Source organism: Aspergillus japonicus, assembly GCF_003184785.1.
Source record: "Aspergillus japonicus CBS 114.51 unplaced genomic scaffold BO86scaffold_57, whole genome shotgun sequence".
In the NCBI taxonomy this organism is placed as follows: domain Eukaryota; kingdom Fungi; phylum Ascomycota; class Eurotiomycetes; order Eurotiales; family Aspergillaceae; genus Aspergillus; species Aspergillus japonicus.
This window is the reverse complement of record NW_020291694.1, coordinates 177,237-195,013: the sequence shown is the minus strand read 5'-3', so window position 1 is coordinate 195,013 and position 17,777 is coordinate 177,237. Positions and strand designations below refer to the sequence as shown.

Below are 17,777 nucleotides of genomic sequence, written 5' to 3'. Positions count from 1 at the left end.
CTTCCCCCTTCCCCCTTCCCCTCCCTCTTTCCCCTCCCTCCTTCCCCTCCCCACCCCTCCCTTCATCAGAACATCAGACCTTCCAAGTTGCAACCCACACACAGCAGGATAAACCTGGCATTCACAGCCCTCTGGCCCCCTCCGCCCCCGCTGTTCTAGAACCTCGAATGCAGATCTTACCCGGAAGGTCCTACACATCTACTCAAGACCGAGACTATCCGGCCGAAGAACGAAGACAAAAACCTCGATGGGGGTTGGAGGGGGATGCTTAGGTGTCCATTCCAAATGGTGTTCAGATCAAGACAAGAGGCCAAGAGAAAGATCATCATCGACAACGACAACAACAGTAATCCTTTAATGCACCAAGGTCGAACAAACCCACCAACCCCAAAGGGTTCTTCTCCTTCTTGCAGTGTGATTTTATTTTGCCCGTCAGTCCGCCCCCCCCAGGTTCAAGAATAAAACAGCAACAGAAACTCCCAGTTTGTGTCCCCTTATTCGTAAGACTTCGTCCCTTTGCATGCTTCGAAAGAGAAAAAAACCACAGCAAACCCAGCGAAAACAGAAAAAAAAAGCAAATCCACACAGATCCCAGATAAGATCAGAAACAAGACAGATCGGCCACTTTGAGAACATTGAACCGAGGTATAGTAACCCCCTGCAACCGCATGGGCTGTTGTCAGAAAGAGCAAGAAAATAAAAAGTCTTTGTTTTTTTTTTGCTCCTTATGATTTCTCTCTGTCCTGGTTTCTTCATCTACAGTGGTGAAATCATGTCATGGGGGAGCAAATCAAACATTCAACACATGTACACAAACAACATCTCGTCAGTTTGCCTCGAATTATTGTGGTTCGCGTGCTGATGGTTATGGGGTGGGTGGTTTATAGTTCGTCCTCAAGGTACTTGTAGACGAACTTGAAATCCGCTTTACGACGGTTCATCCTGTAGTCCCAAAGTTAGTTTGCTCCCGTGTTGGGCCGGCTTACTTTCGAAGAAGCAACAGGGAAGAAGCGGGGAAGAAAACATACCAGGTGCTCTCGTAGTCGAAGAAACGATACGTTCCCTGTTCGAACTCCTCGGTGATGGTTTTGGGTTCTTCGTGGCGCTGGAACCAGGTCTGGTATTGCTTGTGGAACCGCCAGCTCTGGTTCTTCAGCGCCTTGGCGGCCAGGTACTGCTGGTACGAGCCCTGGCGGTAGTAGAACAGATAGAACAGCGTATCCGTGTCGATGCGACCGGTTTCGTACAGACGCGGGTCGTCGAAGATCGGGAGCGGTTCCTGGGGGTAGTAGAGGGGGGTGTTGTACGGGTTCTGCGGCTTGTAGTGACGGGGTTTCTCCGCGTCGGCCGGCTCGGGGCAATTGGCCAGCGAGGCCGCCAGCAACCGCTGCACCGACGGGGACGGGTTGGTCGCGCTGGCCGCGGCACGGCTCTTGGTCACTTCGAACGACTGGATCAGATCCTGCAGGCCCGGCGGGAGGTGGTAGATGGATTCCTCGCTCTCGCGCGACGAGTCCTCCTTGCCGCTTGACTCGCCGTTGGTGGTGTTCGCCGTCGTCGTCGTGGGTCGGGATTTGTTGTTGTTGGTGGTGATGTTGTTGCTAGTGCTGCTGCCGCTACCCGAGGTCTCAGCCTTCTCCATGGCGGGGGTCTGCGGCACGCCTCGCGTCGACGTGCTCGCGCTGGCCACGTGCGGACTCGCAGCAGGGGTCTTGGATCGGCTGCCACTACTCGACTCCTCGCCCGCTATCGTGACTCCTGACGATGACCTCACCGCGGGTTGTGCAGGAGCGATGCTGGGGGAGGCGGTTGTGGAGGTGGAGGGTTTGGATGCAGGTACGGCGTGCGGGAAAGCGGGGCTGGCGCCTGGCGGTGGCGGCAGAGGTGCGATGCCCACGCCGTTCTTGTCGCTGGCAGCAGCTGCGGCCGCCGCAGAGGCGTACTTGAGTGTCTCTCCTGGCAGGCGCGTTGGAGGCGGGGCCGGTTTCATGCCGGAGGTGGCACTTGTCGACGTTACGGGATGGAGGGTGGCCAGCACGGGAAGAGGGGACTTCATCTGCGCGGAAGGTCGTCGGGGTCCCGAGGTATCGGGCTTCACTTTCGGCTTGACAACCTCCGGTTCCTCTTCTTGAACGGATTGGGTATCTTGCGACGATACACGGTCGTTGTCGCCCGCGATGCCGAACTGCATCTCCGCCTCGTTGTCCATGTTCAGATCATCGTATAGGGTCTCGTCCTCGCCCGAGTAGTCCAAGTTGTGCCCGTCTTCCACATAGTACTTGATACTCTCCTTGAGATCCAGGACTTGTTGCGTCTCGACGTTGCCGTTCTGCAGCGACCGTAACAGCAGTTCCAACTTGTTGACGTGCCACTTATGACGCTCCGTGATCCGCGAGATATCCGATAACCGATTCGTCTTGGCCACATCCTTCTTCCCCTTCTTCATCTGCATATGTAACGTCTCCTCTTCTGCCTCCATAGCCTCGATCCGTTGCTGTAGCTCGTCGACCATGCTCGATAAGAAGTCGCATGTCTCCACCTTCTCCTTCTCCTTGGGATCCAATCTCGATGCTGCCGACAAACCCTCCTTGGAGTATGCTTTCGTCTTCATCTCCTTCTCGACGGCCTTGAACTGCTCCATACACTAAAAGCCCCTATAGTCAGCAAAACAAGCTCCCCTCCTCGCCACGGCATTGAAGGGCGGAGAGAATGCGCACGGTCTCGATGGCTCTGCGCTGCTCGAGCAGCGGACCCTTATCTTTCACCTCATTTCCAGACGCCCACGACTTGATCTGATCTCGATACCGTTGGAGCTTCTTGATCTCGCGCTTCAGGTTTTCCTCGAGCTTATCCCGCTGGGTGGGATTCGTCGTCGAGCGGATCTTCTCGTAAATGCCTTCGAATGTTACGATGCCTTCGGCGACCTTCTTGAAGGTCTTGTCGATCTCCTGCTGCGTTTTTCGGGACGTCATCGCGGCGACCGTTTTCACATGAACAGGAGAGAGGGCAGGTACTCGACGAAAAATTGACGTGGGTGATGTGAGACTCGGGATGGCCGAGGAACGGGATGGGATGGACGGGAGGGAAGATCGCAGGGCGGATTGAAGAGAATTTCGAATAGTCTAGCGCGTGGGGGCAAGTTACTGCCTGCGCAGCTCTTTGTTGACAAAAGAACGCGGGGGGGTTGTGATTGTTTCTGGGGACACAGTGAAGGAGTGTCAATCTCCTGATACTTTGGTCCTGGTCTCTCAGAAGCTGGGATAATGCCCGAAGCAGTAGGCGGTCACGGGGGATGGGCATTACCGAGCCCGGGGGCGGCGAGCGAGCGGGCAACTCTCAAACTACTGTTCATCATCTCTCCTCCGTCATACATGATCCATGGTGTGCGTTGGTGAAATCTACAACGACAACTGTTTTTGTCTTCAGGCTGGCAAGATTTGAGGTAGGAGGCTGAATGTGCACACCCCCTTTGGTGTTGGTTCTCTGTACAGGAGTGCGCTGACATAATTTCCAGCATATTACTTAGCAGTCAGTTGTTGTCCAGTGACAGTGATGGTAGTATGCGCCGCCGGTTGCAGCTACCCGCTTGCCGCAACAAGGCCGATATTGACAAGCCATTCATAAACCCTCGCAGACTTTCTTCCCGCTGAACTGCCACGACCATATTCTTGATTATCGTTTGGCGCGTTGCAATATGAAGGGTGCGCAATTTATGAGAAATGCGTGCGAAATCAAATAACTCTGACTGATGCCTCGCACAGCGGTACTCCAACGAGTCAAGTCCGCCTCGGTCACCGTCGACGGGCAACTTGTGTCGTCGATTGGCCAGGGGCTGCTTGTGCTTGCCGGTGTAGGCAAAGAGGACACGGAAAAAGATGCCGATACGATGGTTGGGCGAATATTGAAAGCCAAGCTTTGGTCCGATGAGAACGAGAAACCGGTGAGACGAGGCCCGCGATCGCTCGGTTGCCTGCAGCACACATCTAACGCGGCGCATTGCAAATCTAGTGGAAGAAGAACGTCCAAGATATCGATGGAGAAGTGCTTTGCGGTACAGTCAGATCCCTCCACGGATAGTCTCTTGGATGCGCTTCGCTGACACCCCTGGCCGTCCTCCACCCAGTCTCACAATTTACCCTCTATGGCGAGTTGAAGAAGGGCAGCAAGCCGGACTTCCACGCCGCAGCCGATGTGGAGACTGCACGCAAACTCTACGACTATTTCTACCAAAAACTGAGCAACAGCTACAAGCCTGAACGGGTGAAGAATGGCATCTTCCAGGCGATGATGGAGGTCGAGCTCAAGAACGACGGGCCGGTGGGTGTAGATTACCGCAGTGAAGATGCGGTGGTAAAGCTCTCGCTTCTCTTCCTGCTTCCTTCACTGATGTTGCTGGGCTGACGCTGATGGTTTTTTTTGCGGCTGATATAGGTTACGATCGAGATCAACACCCAACTACCCAAGAAGGAGAAGAAGGAGAAGGAGGCCGAGCCGCAAGAAACGCGGCCTCAGACTTTCGAGTTCAAGATACCCGCGGAGTTGTTGGATTGATTGATGGAAGGGCGTTACGATGAACATACGAGGAGAATGATCCCTCGAGATTCAGATTGGTTCAGGTGTATATAAAAAGTTCCTTATAGACATACCCATAATAGATTTTGAGGGGGGATTGGGGTGGATGGGAAGGGAGGGCGTTTAGATTCGTGAAGTATAGAATTCCCCAGATTGCGTTTCTCGGTACGATGAACAGCAGTAGGAGCGTAGATCCACTCCTATCAGACCGCGATCGATCGCGAACTAGTGTAAGTTTCCCCTCATCTATCCATCAATCAAGACGGAGAAAGGGAGGGGGAAGCAAAGAAAAGAAAAGAAAAGAAAACGAATACGTACTGTACAAACTGTCCAGTCCGTCGTAGTAGGCGGAATGCAGTTCAGAGGCAGAGGCAGAGGCAGAGGCAGAGAGTCCCGGCAGGCGCCTAAAAACGATGGAAGCTTCTTGAAGCATCGCAAGCAGAGGGCCCGGCCCAGCCCACTTCTTACCTCTTTAGTCCTGCACTTTCTCCTCTTGTCTTTCCTTCCTTCTCCTCATTTACTCTGTCTGTCACTCAGCCATTTTATCCACTTACCTACCCATTGTCTGACTTCTTGTCCCTATACTTTCTAAACTTCTTTCCTCTCTCTCCTGTGTGCTCATTCACATCCACCTCTTCCGCTTTCCCGCCTATCATCCTCATTCACTCTCCACACACATCCATCATCCAGCACCATGGCTGAGTCTCAGCGTGTGTTCCGACTTCCCTTCTTCCCCGCCGCGGGGACCCAGCTTCGAAGCTCCGATAACTGACCCATTGCGCTCCTACAGGCCGTCCCCGTGTCTTCTTCGACATTCAGATCGGTGAGCAGAAGGCCGGTCGCATTGCTCTCGAGCTGGTCAGTAGTCCTTTCGTTTAGTTTACAGACATTTCCTTTCCTATGCCGAGGTTGTTGGTTTTGAACTGAGAGCCTTGCTAACCTACCCCGCCCGCGCAGTTCAACGATGGTATAGTAACGATCTAAGCTCCACGACGTTTGTCTCGGACACACCCTGACCATACTCTAGTTGTTCCCAAGACCGCAGAGAACTTCCGCGCACTCTCCACAGGCGAGAAGGGTGTGGGCAAGCAGGGCAAGCCATTGAGCTTCAAGGGTACGATTTGACCATTTCCGGCCCCAATTTTTTTTTCTCCTTCCCACTTCCCGTCCTCCCCGACATTGGTCCTCGCAAGCCGAAACTTACCACCCATGACTTGACCAGGTTCCATCTTCCACCGTGTGATCAAGCAGTTCATGATCCAGGGTGGTGACTTCACTGCATTCAACGGCACTGGCGGCGAATCCATCTACGGCGAGAAATTCCCCGACGAGAACTTCGACCTCAAGCATGACCGGCCTTTCCTCCTCTCCATGGCCAACTCTGGCCCCGGCACCAACGGCAGTCAGTTCTTCATCACTACTGTCCCCACTCCTCACCTTGACGGCAAGCACGTCGTCTTCGGCGAGGTAATCAACGGAAAGAGCGTTGTTCGCAAGATTGAGAACATGTCTACCCAGGCGGACAAGCCCACCACGGACGTCACTATTGTGGACTGCGGTGAGCTTACCGGCCAAGACTACGAGGATGCCGACAAGCAGACCCCTGATGCTACTGGCGACCCCTACGAGGATTTCCCCGATGACCACCAGGGCGAGCAGCTGAGTGCTCCTGTGTGCTATAAGATTGCCGCTGAGTTGAAGAACTTCGGAAACGCCGCCTTCAAGAGCGGTAACATCGCCCTTGGTCTTGAAAAGTACCAGAAGGGTTTGCGCTACCTCAACGAGTTCCCCGAGCCAGACGAGCAGGACCCCAAGGAGCTTGGACCCCAGATGAAGGCTCTCCGCTTCACCCTCCACTCCAACTCTTCCCTCTTGGCGAACAAGCTCGGCCAGTTCAAGAACGCTCAGACTTGGGCTACTTACGCCCTCGATGTGGCTGCTGCCGCCGAGGCCAAGGATGCCGATAAGGCCAAGGCGTACTACCGCCGTGCCGTCGCCCTGAGCGGCCTGAAGGAGGAGGACGAGGCCCTGAAGGACCTCCAAGAGGCCGACCGCCTGGCCCCCGGTGACGCTGGTATTACCAACGAAATCGCCAAGGTAAAGAAGGCCCTTAAGGATCGCGTGGCTAAGGAGCGCGCTGCCGCTCAGAAATTCTTCTCGTGAGAGACGAGACGTGACCGTCCGTCATGATTCATGAATTCATGATTTAGCATTACTTCTGCTACTTGCACTTCCAGAAAAAGTGACGCAATCTACCTTCCCATCTCACCCGCTTAGTCTAATGGTTCCGACCCCACTTCCATATCTCGCAATCGCCGCGTGTGTGCACACACACTCCTCCCCAATATCGACCCTGCGAAGTCAGTAGCTCGTGGCTTTCACGCCCAAGCCCCGTTGATGCTTCTAGTCCTGCCTTCAGAGCAGTATGGGCATTTCAGCAGTTTTTGCTTCCCATCCCCCGGAGACAATTCTATCTTCCAACTAGACATACCCTGATAGTGTAGGAGAGAATGAGGCCACTGGTATTTTCAGGCAGAATAGATTATTTGTGCATTGCATGTTTGTCTTGCATTGAAGGCCGGCGATTCTTTTTGCGCCCAATGAATTAATAACATATCGACGAAGCAAGCGAGTAGAAGAGGAAACAGGTATTACAATCATGAATCATAAAAGGAGGGTGTACGAGCATGTAGCAAGCTTGCTTGCCGTCCGGGATTCGGCCGCGCTGACGGCTCAATGAAGATCCTTTTCGGCGAGGAACTGCTCGTATCGTGGCTTGCACTTGCGGCGCCAACTCTTGCCCCAGATCAGCATCGGCACGCCCATGAGCATGGAGAGCACGACCAAAATGCCGTAGAAGGTAAAGGTCCAGCCGTAGTTGGTGCCGTCAATGAAGTCCTGTACCGTGAAGGAAATGACGAAGTTGATGATGGAGGAGCAGCAGGCTAGAATGATGACTAGTTCTCCAGATATCTGTTTTTATGGTTAGATAGTCCGAGCTGAGATACAAGGTGAAGGGGAAGCAGAAGAGAGCATCGGCACGAGAAGGAAGGGTTGCAGGGGTTCCAGTATAGTAGGGTATATGCAACTAACCTGATCAAAGCATTCCATCGCATACGCAGTCGCGATACTGGTGGCGGAGACCTGCTGCGCGATCATGCAGCAGAGGCCGACGGCAATGGTCATCCAGTGGGCACCCTCGGTAGCACCCCAGCCATAGAGGAAGTAGCCGACGGCGGCGAGGATGGTGGGGAGTCCGTAGGCCCAGAGACGCATTTCGGGTTCCTTATACCCCCTGTTGCGGCGGGCGAGGAAGATGACGAGCCAGTCGGACAGCGAACCAATACCCATCCTGAAGTCTATGGTTAGCTTGAATGTTGGATTGCACTAGATAAGGCACCGTACCCAATGAAGTTGCCGACGAGGGCAGCTAGGAAGATCAACCCGGCGGGACCAGCGCTCCAATTGTATGGCGCTTCGGTCATAATCTCGGAGATGGTGTTGAAGGAGACGATGCCGGCGGTGCAGCCTAGGGCAAATTGGATCCCGGCCAGGAGGATGTTGGGGAAAGCGAAGAGGAAGAATGGACGGCGGAAATACTGGAACCAGGTTGTATGGTCGTCTTTGAAATAGTGCACCAAAGCAATCTTTTGGCGGTACGTCCTTGGGGGCATTGAGATCTGCCCTGCACTATGGCTGTCCACGACGGATACAGGGGCCTCCATCTTCCGGTCCTTGTCGTCCATGGGCAGTGTATTGGTGGGTTCGACCTTCGAGTCCTCAGACGATGTATCGCCTGAGAACCGGTATCTCGGGAACATCGTGTCATCAAAAGTGAAGATGAAGAGAAGAATCAAGCAAGCCTTAATCATCGATTAGCTTCGACCATGCTCTGTGTTGGTGCGCACAAGAACTTACGCATGCTCCTGCCACGATGGGCTGGCTCCATCTCCAGCCGATGCCATCAGAGATATACCCACCACAAATCAGGCCAATGATGGAACCAAGCTGCTGGAAGAAAATATAGATAGCGAGCATACGGCCACGTTGATGGGAGAAGAAGACATCAAAGATCTATGATCTATTAGTATCCACAAGCAAGATCTATAGAGGCGACGTACCGTTAGCTGAATTAGGGCTTGATAGGCAGCGGTACCGATCCCATTGACTGTCATCATGATGTAGTACTGTGCAACACCGCTAAAGACACCGCCCCAGATTCCACTAGCGAGTACAAAGACCAAGCTGAGGATGTAAACAATCTTTCGTCCGAATTTCATGGCCGTGGGGATCCAGATTATGTTGAAGAAGCCGAGCATGAGATAGTTAAGAGCAGAGCCACCGTTCATATTGCTCAAGCTCACACCTGTATCCTCCGAGATTGTTGTCCATGCTGCTCCCCAATTGTTCTCGCCAAAGGAGTTCAAGCATGCGTAGGCAGAAATCAGAAAGAGCGTCCAGTATTTCTTGTACCTGGGCCAGTTCTAACAGAAAAACAGTCAGTCTTGAGGACAGAGGTCAGCTAATTTACTTTATCCCACGTACCAAAGGATCAGCAACTGATGAAGTAGGCTGGGGAATCAGTAGGATATCCTGACTGCCAGCATGGGCAGCGTCACTCAGGTTTCCCCCTGCGTCGACGAGGTAGACCGTTCCCGGTACGTCTGTCTGTATATCCTCAGAGCGAGTCATGGTGTCTTGGTTCACAAAAAGCAGGACAACAAACAGGAGATCGGGAGGGGAAGTGGCCGCTCTTTTAAATGCATTTCTACAGCACCAACGCAGTTTTGACTTGAGTCAAAAAGCATCCTCAGGCCCGGGGAGGTGTCAGGATTCCGCTCTATCAAGGTTCACTTGTTCCTCCGATTGGATGAGAATAACCGAGCATATTGCCATGGTAGGTGATGATCGATAAGGCAAGGCAAGATGATCTTGGACCTTGGTTTATCCGCCACCGCAATCACGAATCCGACGATGACCAAAATCTAGCGACACCGTGAACGCGGTGCCTCGTGATAAGGGATGTGGAGTGAGACCATTTCCCTCGAGCCATTGAGGCAGAATGAATGGAACAAAGATAAGTATACTTGTCGAGGAAGCTCCAAACGACGGGTGTTATCGCAACGGGGTTGAGACTGATGGCATCTGCCAAGAAGGGCAAGCAGACGAAGATGCGGAGAAGCCGTCAGATCCACCAACTAAAGCAGGTCTGGACACTGCACGCGACTGATAACATCAGCCACGAGACAACCTTATCACGGTAGTGGATGTGCGGAGAAGTGGACGGTTAGGAGCGTAGACATGTAGGCACTGTAGAGTGTATAGTAGTGTATAGAAGTGTATCGGCGGAGGAGTCGATATGCTCAAAAGCAAGGAAGGTCCAACCGGTGGGCTAAACTGCATTGGGAACCCCGCCTTTTGGCTGCTCGATGGCTGATTCCCTGCCATGCTTCTTCCACTTTGCCTCATACTTCCTCCCGGTACGAATCCGCGATGAACAGGTGGACATGGCATGATGAAGCCTTCCCTTCAAATACTTCCCTCTTGGCCGATACCCACTTGATTTGTTCCATTCTGTACCAGAGCAAGTCCTTCTCCACTTGTCCGCTACATACAGTACACAACTCTCAGCATCATGGCTCCCTCAGACTTAAGTCATGATTCGACCATCCTCATTGTTGGTGCAGGTGTCTGGGGATGCTCAACAGCTTTGCACTTGGTCCGTCGTGGCTACAAGAATGTCACGGTTCTAGATCCCTATACCGTTCCCTCTGCAATTGCAGCGGGGAACGATATCAATAAAATCATGGAACATCGAGAGCCCAACGGTAAGTACCCTTGAGACTCAATGGGCAAAAGAGGAACCGACTAATAGGTGACTAGAGTCTGATACGGATCCCCGCAGCATTGCTTTTGCAACCTGCACCCGTGCTGCTCTGAAAGGCTGGAAAACAGATCCTGTTTTCAAGCCATATTTCCACGAAACCGGGGTGGTCGTATCGGGCCACACCCCTGCCTTGATCGAGCACATCCGCGAAACAGATATTGAGCCCTCGGTGGGTGACTTTGTGAAGCTGGAAACAGCCGAGGACTTTCGTAAGACAATGCCGGCAGGAGTCTTGACTGGCAAGTTCCCCGGCTGGCAGGGCTGGCTTAACAGATCCAACGCGGGATGGATCCACGCCCAGAAAGCCATGGTATCCGCCTACACGGAAGCCAAGCGTTTGGGAGCCAATTTTCTGACTGGGTCCCCGCAAGGAAATGTTGTGGCTCTCGTCTTTGAGAATGGCGATGTTGTGGGAGCGAAGACATCCGATGGCATGGTTCATCGCGCGGATCGCACCATCTTATCGGCTGGTGCGGGCAGTGACCGTCTTATGGACTTTGAGAAGCAGCTGCGTCCTACAGCCTGGACTTTATGCCACATTAAGATGACTCCCGAAGAGGCCAAACTTTACAAGAACCTTCCCGTGCTGTTCAACATTGCCAAGGGCTTCTTCATGGAGCCCGATGAGGATAAGCATGAGTTGAAGATCTGCGATGAGCATCCCGGATACTGCAACTTCATTCCTGATCCTAGGAGGAATGGTGACATCAGGAGTATCCCATTTCCAGCACATCAGATTCCGCTAGAAGCCGAGGCTCGTGCTAGGGACTTTCTTCGGGACACGATGCCGCAGCTTGCGGACCGACCACTTTCCTTTGCTCGTATCTGCTGGGATGCTGATACGCCAGACCGTGCCTTTCTAATCGATCAGCACCCCAAGCATCCTTCATTGATCGTTGCTGTAGGGGCTTCCGGCAACGGCGCGATGCAGATGCCCTCAATCGGAGGATTTATTGTGGACGCACTGGAAGGCCATCTTCAGAAGGAGTTGAAGGATGTTGTCCGATGGAGACCAGAGACTGCCGTTAATCGGGACTGGAAAGCGACCCAGAATCGGTTCGGTGGTTCGGATGCAATCATGGACTTCCAGAAGGTTAAGGAGAGTGCCTGGACCAAGATCAGCGAGAAAAGCCGGCTATAGGGAAGTTGAAGTGCAAACTGCGTCTTTCCTCTACTAGTATACGTATATAGGTGGGGAAAAGATAAAACAACCTGAGTGGTAACGAGATATGTCAATGCTTCAAATTTCATGTATGGCTGGCTATTTACAGTCGCATCGAGCACAAGCCGCGATCCATTCAAATGGAAAGTGTTTGTATCCTACCAAGAGTCAACCCCATAAGCCTTACGCATTTCAGCCGAACAGAAAGAATCATCCATCACGTCAACTCAAAAATCTTTCCAGTGCCGATTCTTCAATCATAATGACCTCGTTTTATCATATTGGAATTACTTGACCGGTTCGCATGGCGCAGCACCAGAAGGATACAGTCAATATGATGACCCTCATGACTCACTGGATGAGGTACCGAAAAGAAGAAAGATGGAATGTACACAGTATAATCCAACCCTGTTCATCCTTCCTAGAGCTTCCTCTAACTAGCAACAACCTTATTTATCGCATATCTCCTGCAAAGCTCTAATAGTATGTTGCTATCAGTGGATTCCGAAGAGGAAAAAGACAGGAGAGGTATGATTATTTTGCCTCTTCCCACTCCTTCTCGCTCTCTTTATTTCTCGATCTGAAGAAGTCGCATCTGCTAACTCTTTTACTAGCCATAGCACTGGCAGGTGGACCTCAGGTAGTGCCAGTCACTGCATGCGAACTCAGTTACGCATCAGGATCCTTCCTATCCCCGTCCGGCCAGCGCGCTCGGGTCAGACGAAACAATCGGTCATCCAGAGACGAAAGCCTAAGCCTGACCATTGGCAAGCCACGTATCGAAGAAGATCTCCGCGTGGGCGCCCCATCGTTGCTTGAACTAGTCTGTTACCGCAAAGTGATCGGTCCAGAACATCCTCTCCGTATACAGGACCTCGCTTTAACACTAAAGTCTTTCGAAATCTGTCAAGAACATGACCTGGAGATAGGCGATGGTGTGCAGTTTTGGAAGCAGCGTGGCCTACTCGAACAAGACAAACCGAGCGTGACAACTGTGACGATCTCAGTAAAAAGGAAACCCACGGACCCCGACTGGGCTGCACGAGGAACGCGGGCGGCCTGGGCAGTGTACCACTATCTCCGAGAGTTGAAGGACCCCGCCATTGTTGAGGATAACGTGGCGGTCGAGATCTATGATTTCTTGTCCGCAAGGCACCGCCTACGGTTGCAGTCGTGTACCGAAGAGGACGCCATCTTTCCGCAGTCTTGAAAGCGATTCTCCGGACGATCTCCTTGACAGGAGTCCTTTATATAAGCTGCTGTCGCGCTGGAGCGACGGCCTGGCTTTCGGTCTCTTCACCCACTGTCTTGCGAGGGGTGGACCCGATGGCATCCATGGATTGGAAAGTGGTTCGGGAACAGATCGTTACCGTTCTTGAATCATTCGATCTTGATTCAGTTGGGGTGCTTATCCGACAGACTCGGCAAGCCGACCACCTTTGAATCTGCGTGACCTTCCAGAGTCCCTTACACGCAGTTTCACAGAGAATACACCCTGTGAGAGTGGGGATAGTTTAGCTTCAGGTCATTCACCCGATGGGCAGGGGACCCTGGGTTGCTGGGTGGAGCTCCAGGATCCGGAAACAGATGAATGGATGCCGTACGCGCTGACGTCCGCGCGCTGTGTCCTGCCTACCGATGCATATGTTGAGTTCTGTGCTCAGAGAGGAGAGAGAGACCCGGCTTTTGATGAGTGGAAGACATATGGTGTACCGTTCCAAGACGACACAGCGGCTAGCCTCCTCCAGGTTGATAGCCCAGGCTTGTATGAAATCACAATGAAGATGAAAAGCCTCGATGATCTCGCACGAGAGTATGAGAACAATATGCGCTACAAACAAGCCCGACCCGCGCAAGCGAAAAACGAACCCGTGTCCCCGGCTGATCTAAGATTCTGGACGCGTTTCAACGACACCCTCACTTGGATTAAAGCAGAGCGCGGCCAGCTCCAGAAGTATCTTGACAACAAGAGCTACGAGTTCGGCGCTGTGGTTGCCACATCCGGCCTGACATCACGACAACAGGAGCCACGCTTCTCACAAGTCAGTTCACCTTTGGTCTTCCTGGACTGGGCCCTTGTCCGCATGCGAGTAAATCGACGGCCGGGCGAGAACAAGATAAATATCCTAGCCCCTGATAATCGCATTTCTACTAAGCACGTTCGTCTTTTTCTAGTCTCCATGTCCATCTAAGGGTGTGTTGGACCTACCAGCCGAACTTGTGGGAAGTTGGTATTTGGGGGACCAGCTCAAACCCGGACAATCTCTATACACGATAGGGCATTCCAAGGCAAAAACCAGACGGACATACAACGGACTGCGCACAGCGTGGATCACCCATACTACTGTCGGTGACTCGGAAGAAAGAGGAGAACCATTGGTTCATTACGTGCATTCAATGTATTACTCGTACAAGTGGGTGATGATGATGCTATGGGGGGACTCAGGATCGATGGTGTTCGACGGTGGCGGGTATGTGGTTGGAATGTGCTTTGAGGGCAATGCGCATGGGGACACAGCGTACTTCATGTACTGGGAGGATCTGTGGGAAGATATCTTGAAGAAATCGGGGGCCAAGGATATTCGTTTTCTGGGGGATGAGTATTCCTATAGGGGCTTCCCGTTGGAGATGGAATGGCTTGCTTTACGAATGCTGTCACGTTGCTTGGGGTACAAAGTAGCAGGTTACCTTTAGAGATGGTTTGGCTCTCTTTTCACCCATAGCTCATCTTCTGCCTAGCTTCATATTAAATAAAATGAAGATTGCCCTTCAAATGTAGCTATAGCGAGCCTCTCCTTCCTCGCCCGAAGCGCAGGGAAACCTAGGCTAACTGGGTGGAGCTCCGCAACCCTAAACCAGTTGAACGGGCACTGTATATCCATCTGTACTACAGCGCCCTGCGCGCTGATATGCTTTCGCTACCTACTTACACACTGATGGCAGACCCACACATTATCTATGATGAGCAGTCGATCCTTCTACTCGGCCACTGCATCCACCTTCCCCGAATGGTATCTTCAGCTCCCGCACGCCTACATGGGCTGACAATCCGATCAAACACTGGTTTGGCTCCTCACAGAATCTGCGCTGGACATGCTTGTTAAAGACCCCACTAAGCCCCTTGGGGTTATATACAGTCTGAAAATAACCAGAAGCCCTCCTTTCTCAGTATTGTCTTATGATCGGGGCCCGGAAAGCATTATGAGTCTTGACACGTCTGCGCCTGTTCCTTGAAAATATCGATGAAACCATTGATCGTCCTCTGAAACTTCTCAGATGCCCTCCATGTTTGATATCATCGATTCGTCGACTGGTAAGCCATTACGGGGGCTGGGGGAGGAGGAGGTTGTAATTTCAGCCACAACAAATGCATTCCGTCGAAATGTTGCGAGTACTCTGGAGAGCTAACTTAGCCATGACACAGGCTCAGTGAAGATACTTTCTGTAAGCCTCGTTGGCAATGGCTTGTGATTTTGGAATCTGCTCGGGCTTTGTCTAGGAGATTGAAGACGCGTCCATTTGAACCTATGCTTCGTCATCGAGTCTCTTGCTTAGGACGGTCACAATATTAGAAACGCAGAATAGACTTCAATAGGTATGAGCTACAATCTGATGTGCACTGATCGAAAATGATTGCGAACAAGACGTAGAAGGTCTCAACAGCAAGGCTGGTTTGGTAACTGGCCACAGACCGGATACAAATTTCCCAACCATAAACAGAGAGACAGTCAGTGGCTGATTCCAGCTGTGTTCGCCCACGAGGATATTTGAGTTCGTGCCTGTAGCCGCCCTTAGGGGTTCAATTTGAACTTGAACTTCGGCGCTACCTTCGCCTTGTACTTCGCCACATTACTTCGCTGAGAATACAGCAACGCAAATACTGGTGGGCTCGAGTTTTCGTACTGCGAGATCCATGCAGCATCAATGATCGAATTGCCTCCCATGTAGATAGTAAAGGAAACGAGAGGTCCCACGACCGGTATAGCGTCCGCTGCGATGGCCAGAATCTGGACCATGAAAAGTGCAAGTTGCTTCTCCCATGGGGTCGACTCGGTGATCTTATAGTTCAGGACCAAGCCGTACTCGCGCTTGATGATATCAGGGAAAGTCTTGCCATTGTAAGTGATAATTCCATGATCTGGAGTGACGTCCTTCGTTGCAGCGCTAGTCATCACTTCCCTAGTGGGAAATGCGAGAACAAGGTCGCGACTGTAAAAGTCGATTGGTCGTCCTTTCTCGCCCTTTGCAGAGACATTCTGGTAGCCAATTTCGCCTTCCCCCTGACGGGTGTATATCTCCCTTGGCATGGGCAGAATACACATCAATTCAGTGACGTCCAGTCGAAGCGTCACGTCCGCATGGCCAAGACCTAGGCCAAAGGTAGGGTTTGTAGCGAAGTCAATGTGGCCGGTTACATTACTATCAGGCTGACCGCCGGGAGAGGAGAGCAACGCCCGTCGCTGACACCAAGGCCATGGGGTGTACTTTGGCAGGCCACATAACTCGTCGTCTTTGGGCTGGACCGGGCAGTCTGGGTATATCCATTTACCAAACTGATTCCAGTCTGCCATTTTCAGCACCCATTTCCCCAAGTCGAATTCGAAGACGTCTCCAAACTCAAGTTTCAGAAACACCCCCATCTCCGTGACGGCAGCACCGAAAGAATCCACAGGACCGAGTTTGGGCTTGGGAACGACCTTCCATCCTGTGGGCCCTGCATTGATCGCGTCGGAGAGCGCCTTGACGAATTTCTCACGTTCTCCGGTGTTTATTTGTGCCAAAAGACTTTGAATGGTAATATCTTTGAACTCGGGCTTTTCGGCTATCTCCTGTGACCACTTCTCTGCGACTAGCGTGGCGGAGCCTGCATGTTTCTGATTCCCAAAGAGATGTGGTCGGTTCTCAGCCCAGAAATCCAACATCCATTTCTTCAGAGATTCTTGGAATGTGCCGCTGGAGCTTTTTCTGAGATCCTCTTGGTCGACCTCCGCACGATAGTATTTGGGATTGCGATCAATATTGTACTTCTTGGCTAAGGCATCGAGGTCTCCAGCCTTGGCTAATTGATCTTGTGGACCCTTGCCTTGGCAGCTATCCAGCCATCTGCGGAGATCTTCCTTGGCTCGTTTTGTTTCTGCGTCCGAGCCTTGGAAAAGAGCCTCGTGAGAAGGCTCCCCATCAGAATTAGTGGCCTTCTCTCAAAGTATCTTCTTCGTGAACCTGGTCGTATTTTGCAAGATCGGATGCAGGACATTGTCCACGATGGTCTTTTCCGGCATGATCTCGAGCCCAGCTCTGTCGATTTGTTCCGGCAAGAGATCTCTTTCCGGCTGGGTATAGAGCTTCGGGCTGTACGGGATGGCGAACGGAATCTGAACGAATCGATGTTTGAAATCCAGTCGGATCAGCTGGACCAGATCTTCGTACGGCCACGGACAGTTCTAACACTGTGGGAGGTAGACCCCACGAATTGCATAGGTGAGGTCCAGCCACAGGAATCGCTCCACGGGAGTCGGCATGGGGAAGTGCACCAAATATGCCTGTTCCGGCTGTGCGAACAAATTTCCATCCTGATGCAAGGCCACGACCCGAGTTGGGTTGGTAGCATCCCTGCCATACAGAGCTGAGATCTTGTCGTAGCTTGCCGTCGCCCCTCCGACAGCAAATTCAGTGCGAGGATGCTTCTTCTTGGGCTTGTCTTTGTCTTCGACTTTCGCGTTGACGGTGATGTCAACCCAAAGGAACCTATAAAAGTCCTCCCCTTCTCACTTGAGCCCTTTCATACGTTCCGCATCGCTAATATCCAGCGTTGAGTCCCACCAAATCGAGAAAAGGTTCTTTGGGAACCAGACCACTCCTTCTGGTGGGCCTGACATTGTAATACGTGGTTGAGCGTTGCTTAGACTTAGTCGAAAGTCCAAGCAGAAGAAAAGCGAGGAGGGACCGAAAGCAAGAATTGTGATATGAGGGGCACTATATATGCACCCTCACAAGAGGATGATGATTTCATGAAGTCCGAACTGCAAAGGCTGGACGAGAACGCAGCTGAACATCTTGCCACCAAAAGCAAACATGCTGCACTATCAGGGATCATCTACCTCTCTCGATCAAATTGACGATCTCTTCGATGTGGCACAACAGCGGCTGAACTGGCTA

At 52.2% G+C, this 17,777-nt stretch overlaps 8 protein-coding genes across 8 annotated transcripts; 4 read left to right on the top strand and 4 right to left on the bottom strand.

Annotated features, from left to right (window-relative positions):
- Positions 1–315: 315 nt before the first annotated feature.
- Positions 316–869, bottom strand: BO86DRAFT_180772 (uncharacterized protein). Its single transcript, XM_025666596.1, has one exon. It carries the CDS (start codon positions 754–756, stop codon positions 433–435), a length of 324 nt encoding a protein of 107 aa, XP_025524409.1. The 5' UTR covers positions 757–869; the 3' UTR covers positions 316–432.
- A 12-nt stretch (positions 870–881) lies between these two features.
- BO86DRAFT_382137 (CNOT2/3/5 family protein) lies at positions 882–2,972 on the bottom strand (the record flags this gene model as incomplete). The annotated part of the gene is made up of 3 exons (XM_025670799.1): positions 882–942; positions 1,029–2,644; positions 2,718–2,972. 3 exons carry the CDS (start codon positions 2,970–2,972, stop codon positions 882–884), a joined length of 1,932 nt encoding a protein of 643 aa, XP_025524408.1.
- A 419-nt stretch (positions 2,973–3,391) lies between these two features.
- On the top strand, positions 3,392–4,680 carry BO86DRAFT_368617 (D-aminoacyl-tRNA deacylase). The gene is made up of 6 exons (XM_025670209.1): positions 3,392–3,456; positions 3,515–3,701; positions 3,762–3,940; positions 4,009–4,051; positions 4,124–4,350; positions 4,432–4,680. The coding sequence occupies exons 2-6, from the start codon at positions 3,695–3,697 to the stop codon at positions 4,549–4,551; spliced, it is 576 nt and encodes a 191-aa protein (XP_025524407.1). The 5' UTR covers positions 3,392–3,456; positions 3,515–3,694; the 3' UTR covers positions 4,552–4,680.
- Positions 4,681–5,094: 414 nt separating this feature from the next.
- On the top strand, positions 5,095–7,171 carry BO86DRAFT_391776 (peptidyl-prolyl cis-trans isomerase D). Its single transcript, XM_025672672.1, has 5 exons — positions 5,095–5,282; positions 5,363–5,430; positions 5,530–5,539; positions 5,600–5,686; positions 5,795–7,171. Exons 1-5 carry the CDS (start codon positions 5,267–5,269, stop codon positions 6,733–6,735), a joined length of 1,122 nt encoding a protein of 373 aa, XP_025524406.1. The 5' UTR covers positions 5,095–5,266; the 3' UTR covers positions 6,736–7,171.
- Positions 7,021–9,449, bottom strand: BO86DRAFT_180719 (putative MFS transporter). Its single transcript, XM_025666595.1, has 6 exons — positions 9,118–9,449; positions 8,694–9,056; positions 8,491–8,646; positions 7,978–8,435; positions 7,666–7,924; positions 7,021–7,545 (listed from the first exon to the last, which is right to left on the bottom strand). Exons 1-6 carry the CDS (start codon positions 9,262–9,264, stop codon positions 7,306–7,308), a joined length of 1,623 nt encoding a protein of 540 aa, XP_025524405.1. The 5' UTR covers positions 9,265–9,449; the 3' UTR covers positions 7,021–7,305.
- A 601-nt stretch (positions 9,450–10,050) lies between these two features.
- BO86DRAFT_450294 (NAD(P)/FAD-dependent oxidoreductase) lies at positions 10,051–12,025 on the top strand. The gene is made up of 2 exons (XM_025676783.1): positions 10,051–10,400; positions 10,456–12,025. The coding sequence occupies exons 1-2, from the start codon at positions 10,208–10,210 to the stop codon at positions 11,598–11,600; spliced, it is 1,338 nt and encodes a 445-aa protein (XP_025524404.1). The 5' UTR covers positions 10,051–10,207; the 3' UTR covers positions 11,601–12,025.
- Positions 12,026–13,399: 1,374 nt separating this feature from the next.
- BO86DRAFT_402754 (uncharacterized protein) lies at positions 13,400–13,813 on the top strand (the record flags this gene model as incomplete). Its single annotated transcript, XM_025673883.1, has 1 exon — positions 13,400–13,813. The coding sequence occupies one exon, from the start codon at positions 13,400–13,402 to the stop codon at positions 13,811–13,813; it is 414 nt and encodes a 137-aa protein (XP_025524403.1).
- Positions 13,814–15,238: 1,425 nt separating this feature from the next.
- BO86DRAFT_391773 (uncharacterized protein) lies at positions 15,239–15,839 on the bottom strand. The gene has a single exon (XM_025672671.1). The coding sequence runs from the start codon at positions 15,791–15,793 to the stop codon at positions 15,413–15,415; it is 381 nt and encodes a 126-aa protein (XP_025524402.1). The 5' UTR covers positions 15,794–15,839; the 3' UTR covers positions 15,239–15,412.
- Positions 15,840–17,777: the final 1,938 nt, after the last annotated feature.

Bases quoted from the DNA above. Each gene is read 5' to 3' on its own strand.
- BO86DRAFT_368617 (XM_025670209.1), top strand. The intron at 4,052-4,123 runs GTACAGTCAGAT...TCCTCCACCCAG, and splicing joins CGATGGAGAAGTGCTTTGCG to TCTCACAATTTACCCTCTAT. The intron at 4,351-4,431 runs GTAAAGCTCTCG...CGGCTGATATAG, and splicing joins ACCGCAGTGAAGATGCGGTG to GTTACGATCGAGATCAACAC.
- BO86DRAFT_450294 (XM_025676783.1), top strand. From the start codon at position 10,208: ATGGCTCCCTCAGACTTAAGTCATGATTCGACCATCCTCATTGTTGGT. The intron at 10,401-10,455 runs GTAAGTACCCTT...ATAGGTGACTAG, and splicing joins GGAACATCGAGAGCCCAACG to AGTCTGATACGGATCCCCGC.
- BO86DRAFT_180719 (XM_025666595.1), bottom strand. From the start codon at position 9,264: ATGACTCGCTCTGAGGATATACAGACAGACGTACCGGGAACGGTCTAC. The intron at 9,057-9,117 runs GTACGTGGGATA...TTTTTCTGTTAG, and splicing joins CATCAGTTGCTGATCCTTTG to AACTGGCCCAGGTACAAGAA. The intron at 8,436-8,490 runs GTAAGTTCTTGT...TCGATGATTAAG, and splicing joins CCATCGTGGCAGGAGCATGC to GCTTGCTTGATTCTTCTCTT.
- BO86DRAFT_391773 (XM_025672671.1), bottom strand. From the start codon at position 15,793: ATGACTAGCGCTGCAACGAAGGACGTCACTCCAGATCATGGAATTATC.
- BO86DRAFT_391776 (XM_025672672.1), top strand. The intron at 5,687-5,794 runs GTACGATTTGAC...TGACTTGACCAG, and splicing joins CAAGCCATTGAGCTTCAAGG to GTTCCATCTTCCACCGTGTG.
- BO86DRAFT_180772 (XM_025666596.1), bottom strand. From the start codon at position 756: ATGAAGAAACCAGGACAGAGAGAAATCATAAGGAGCAAAAAAAAAACA.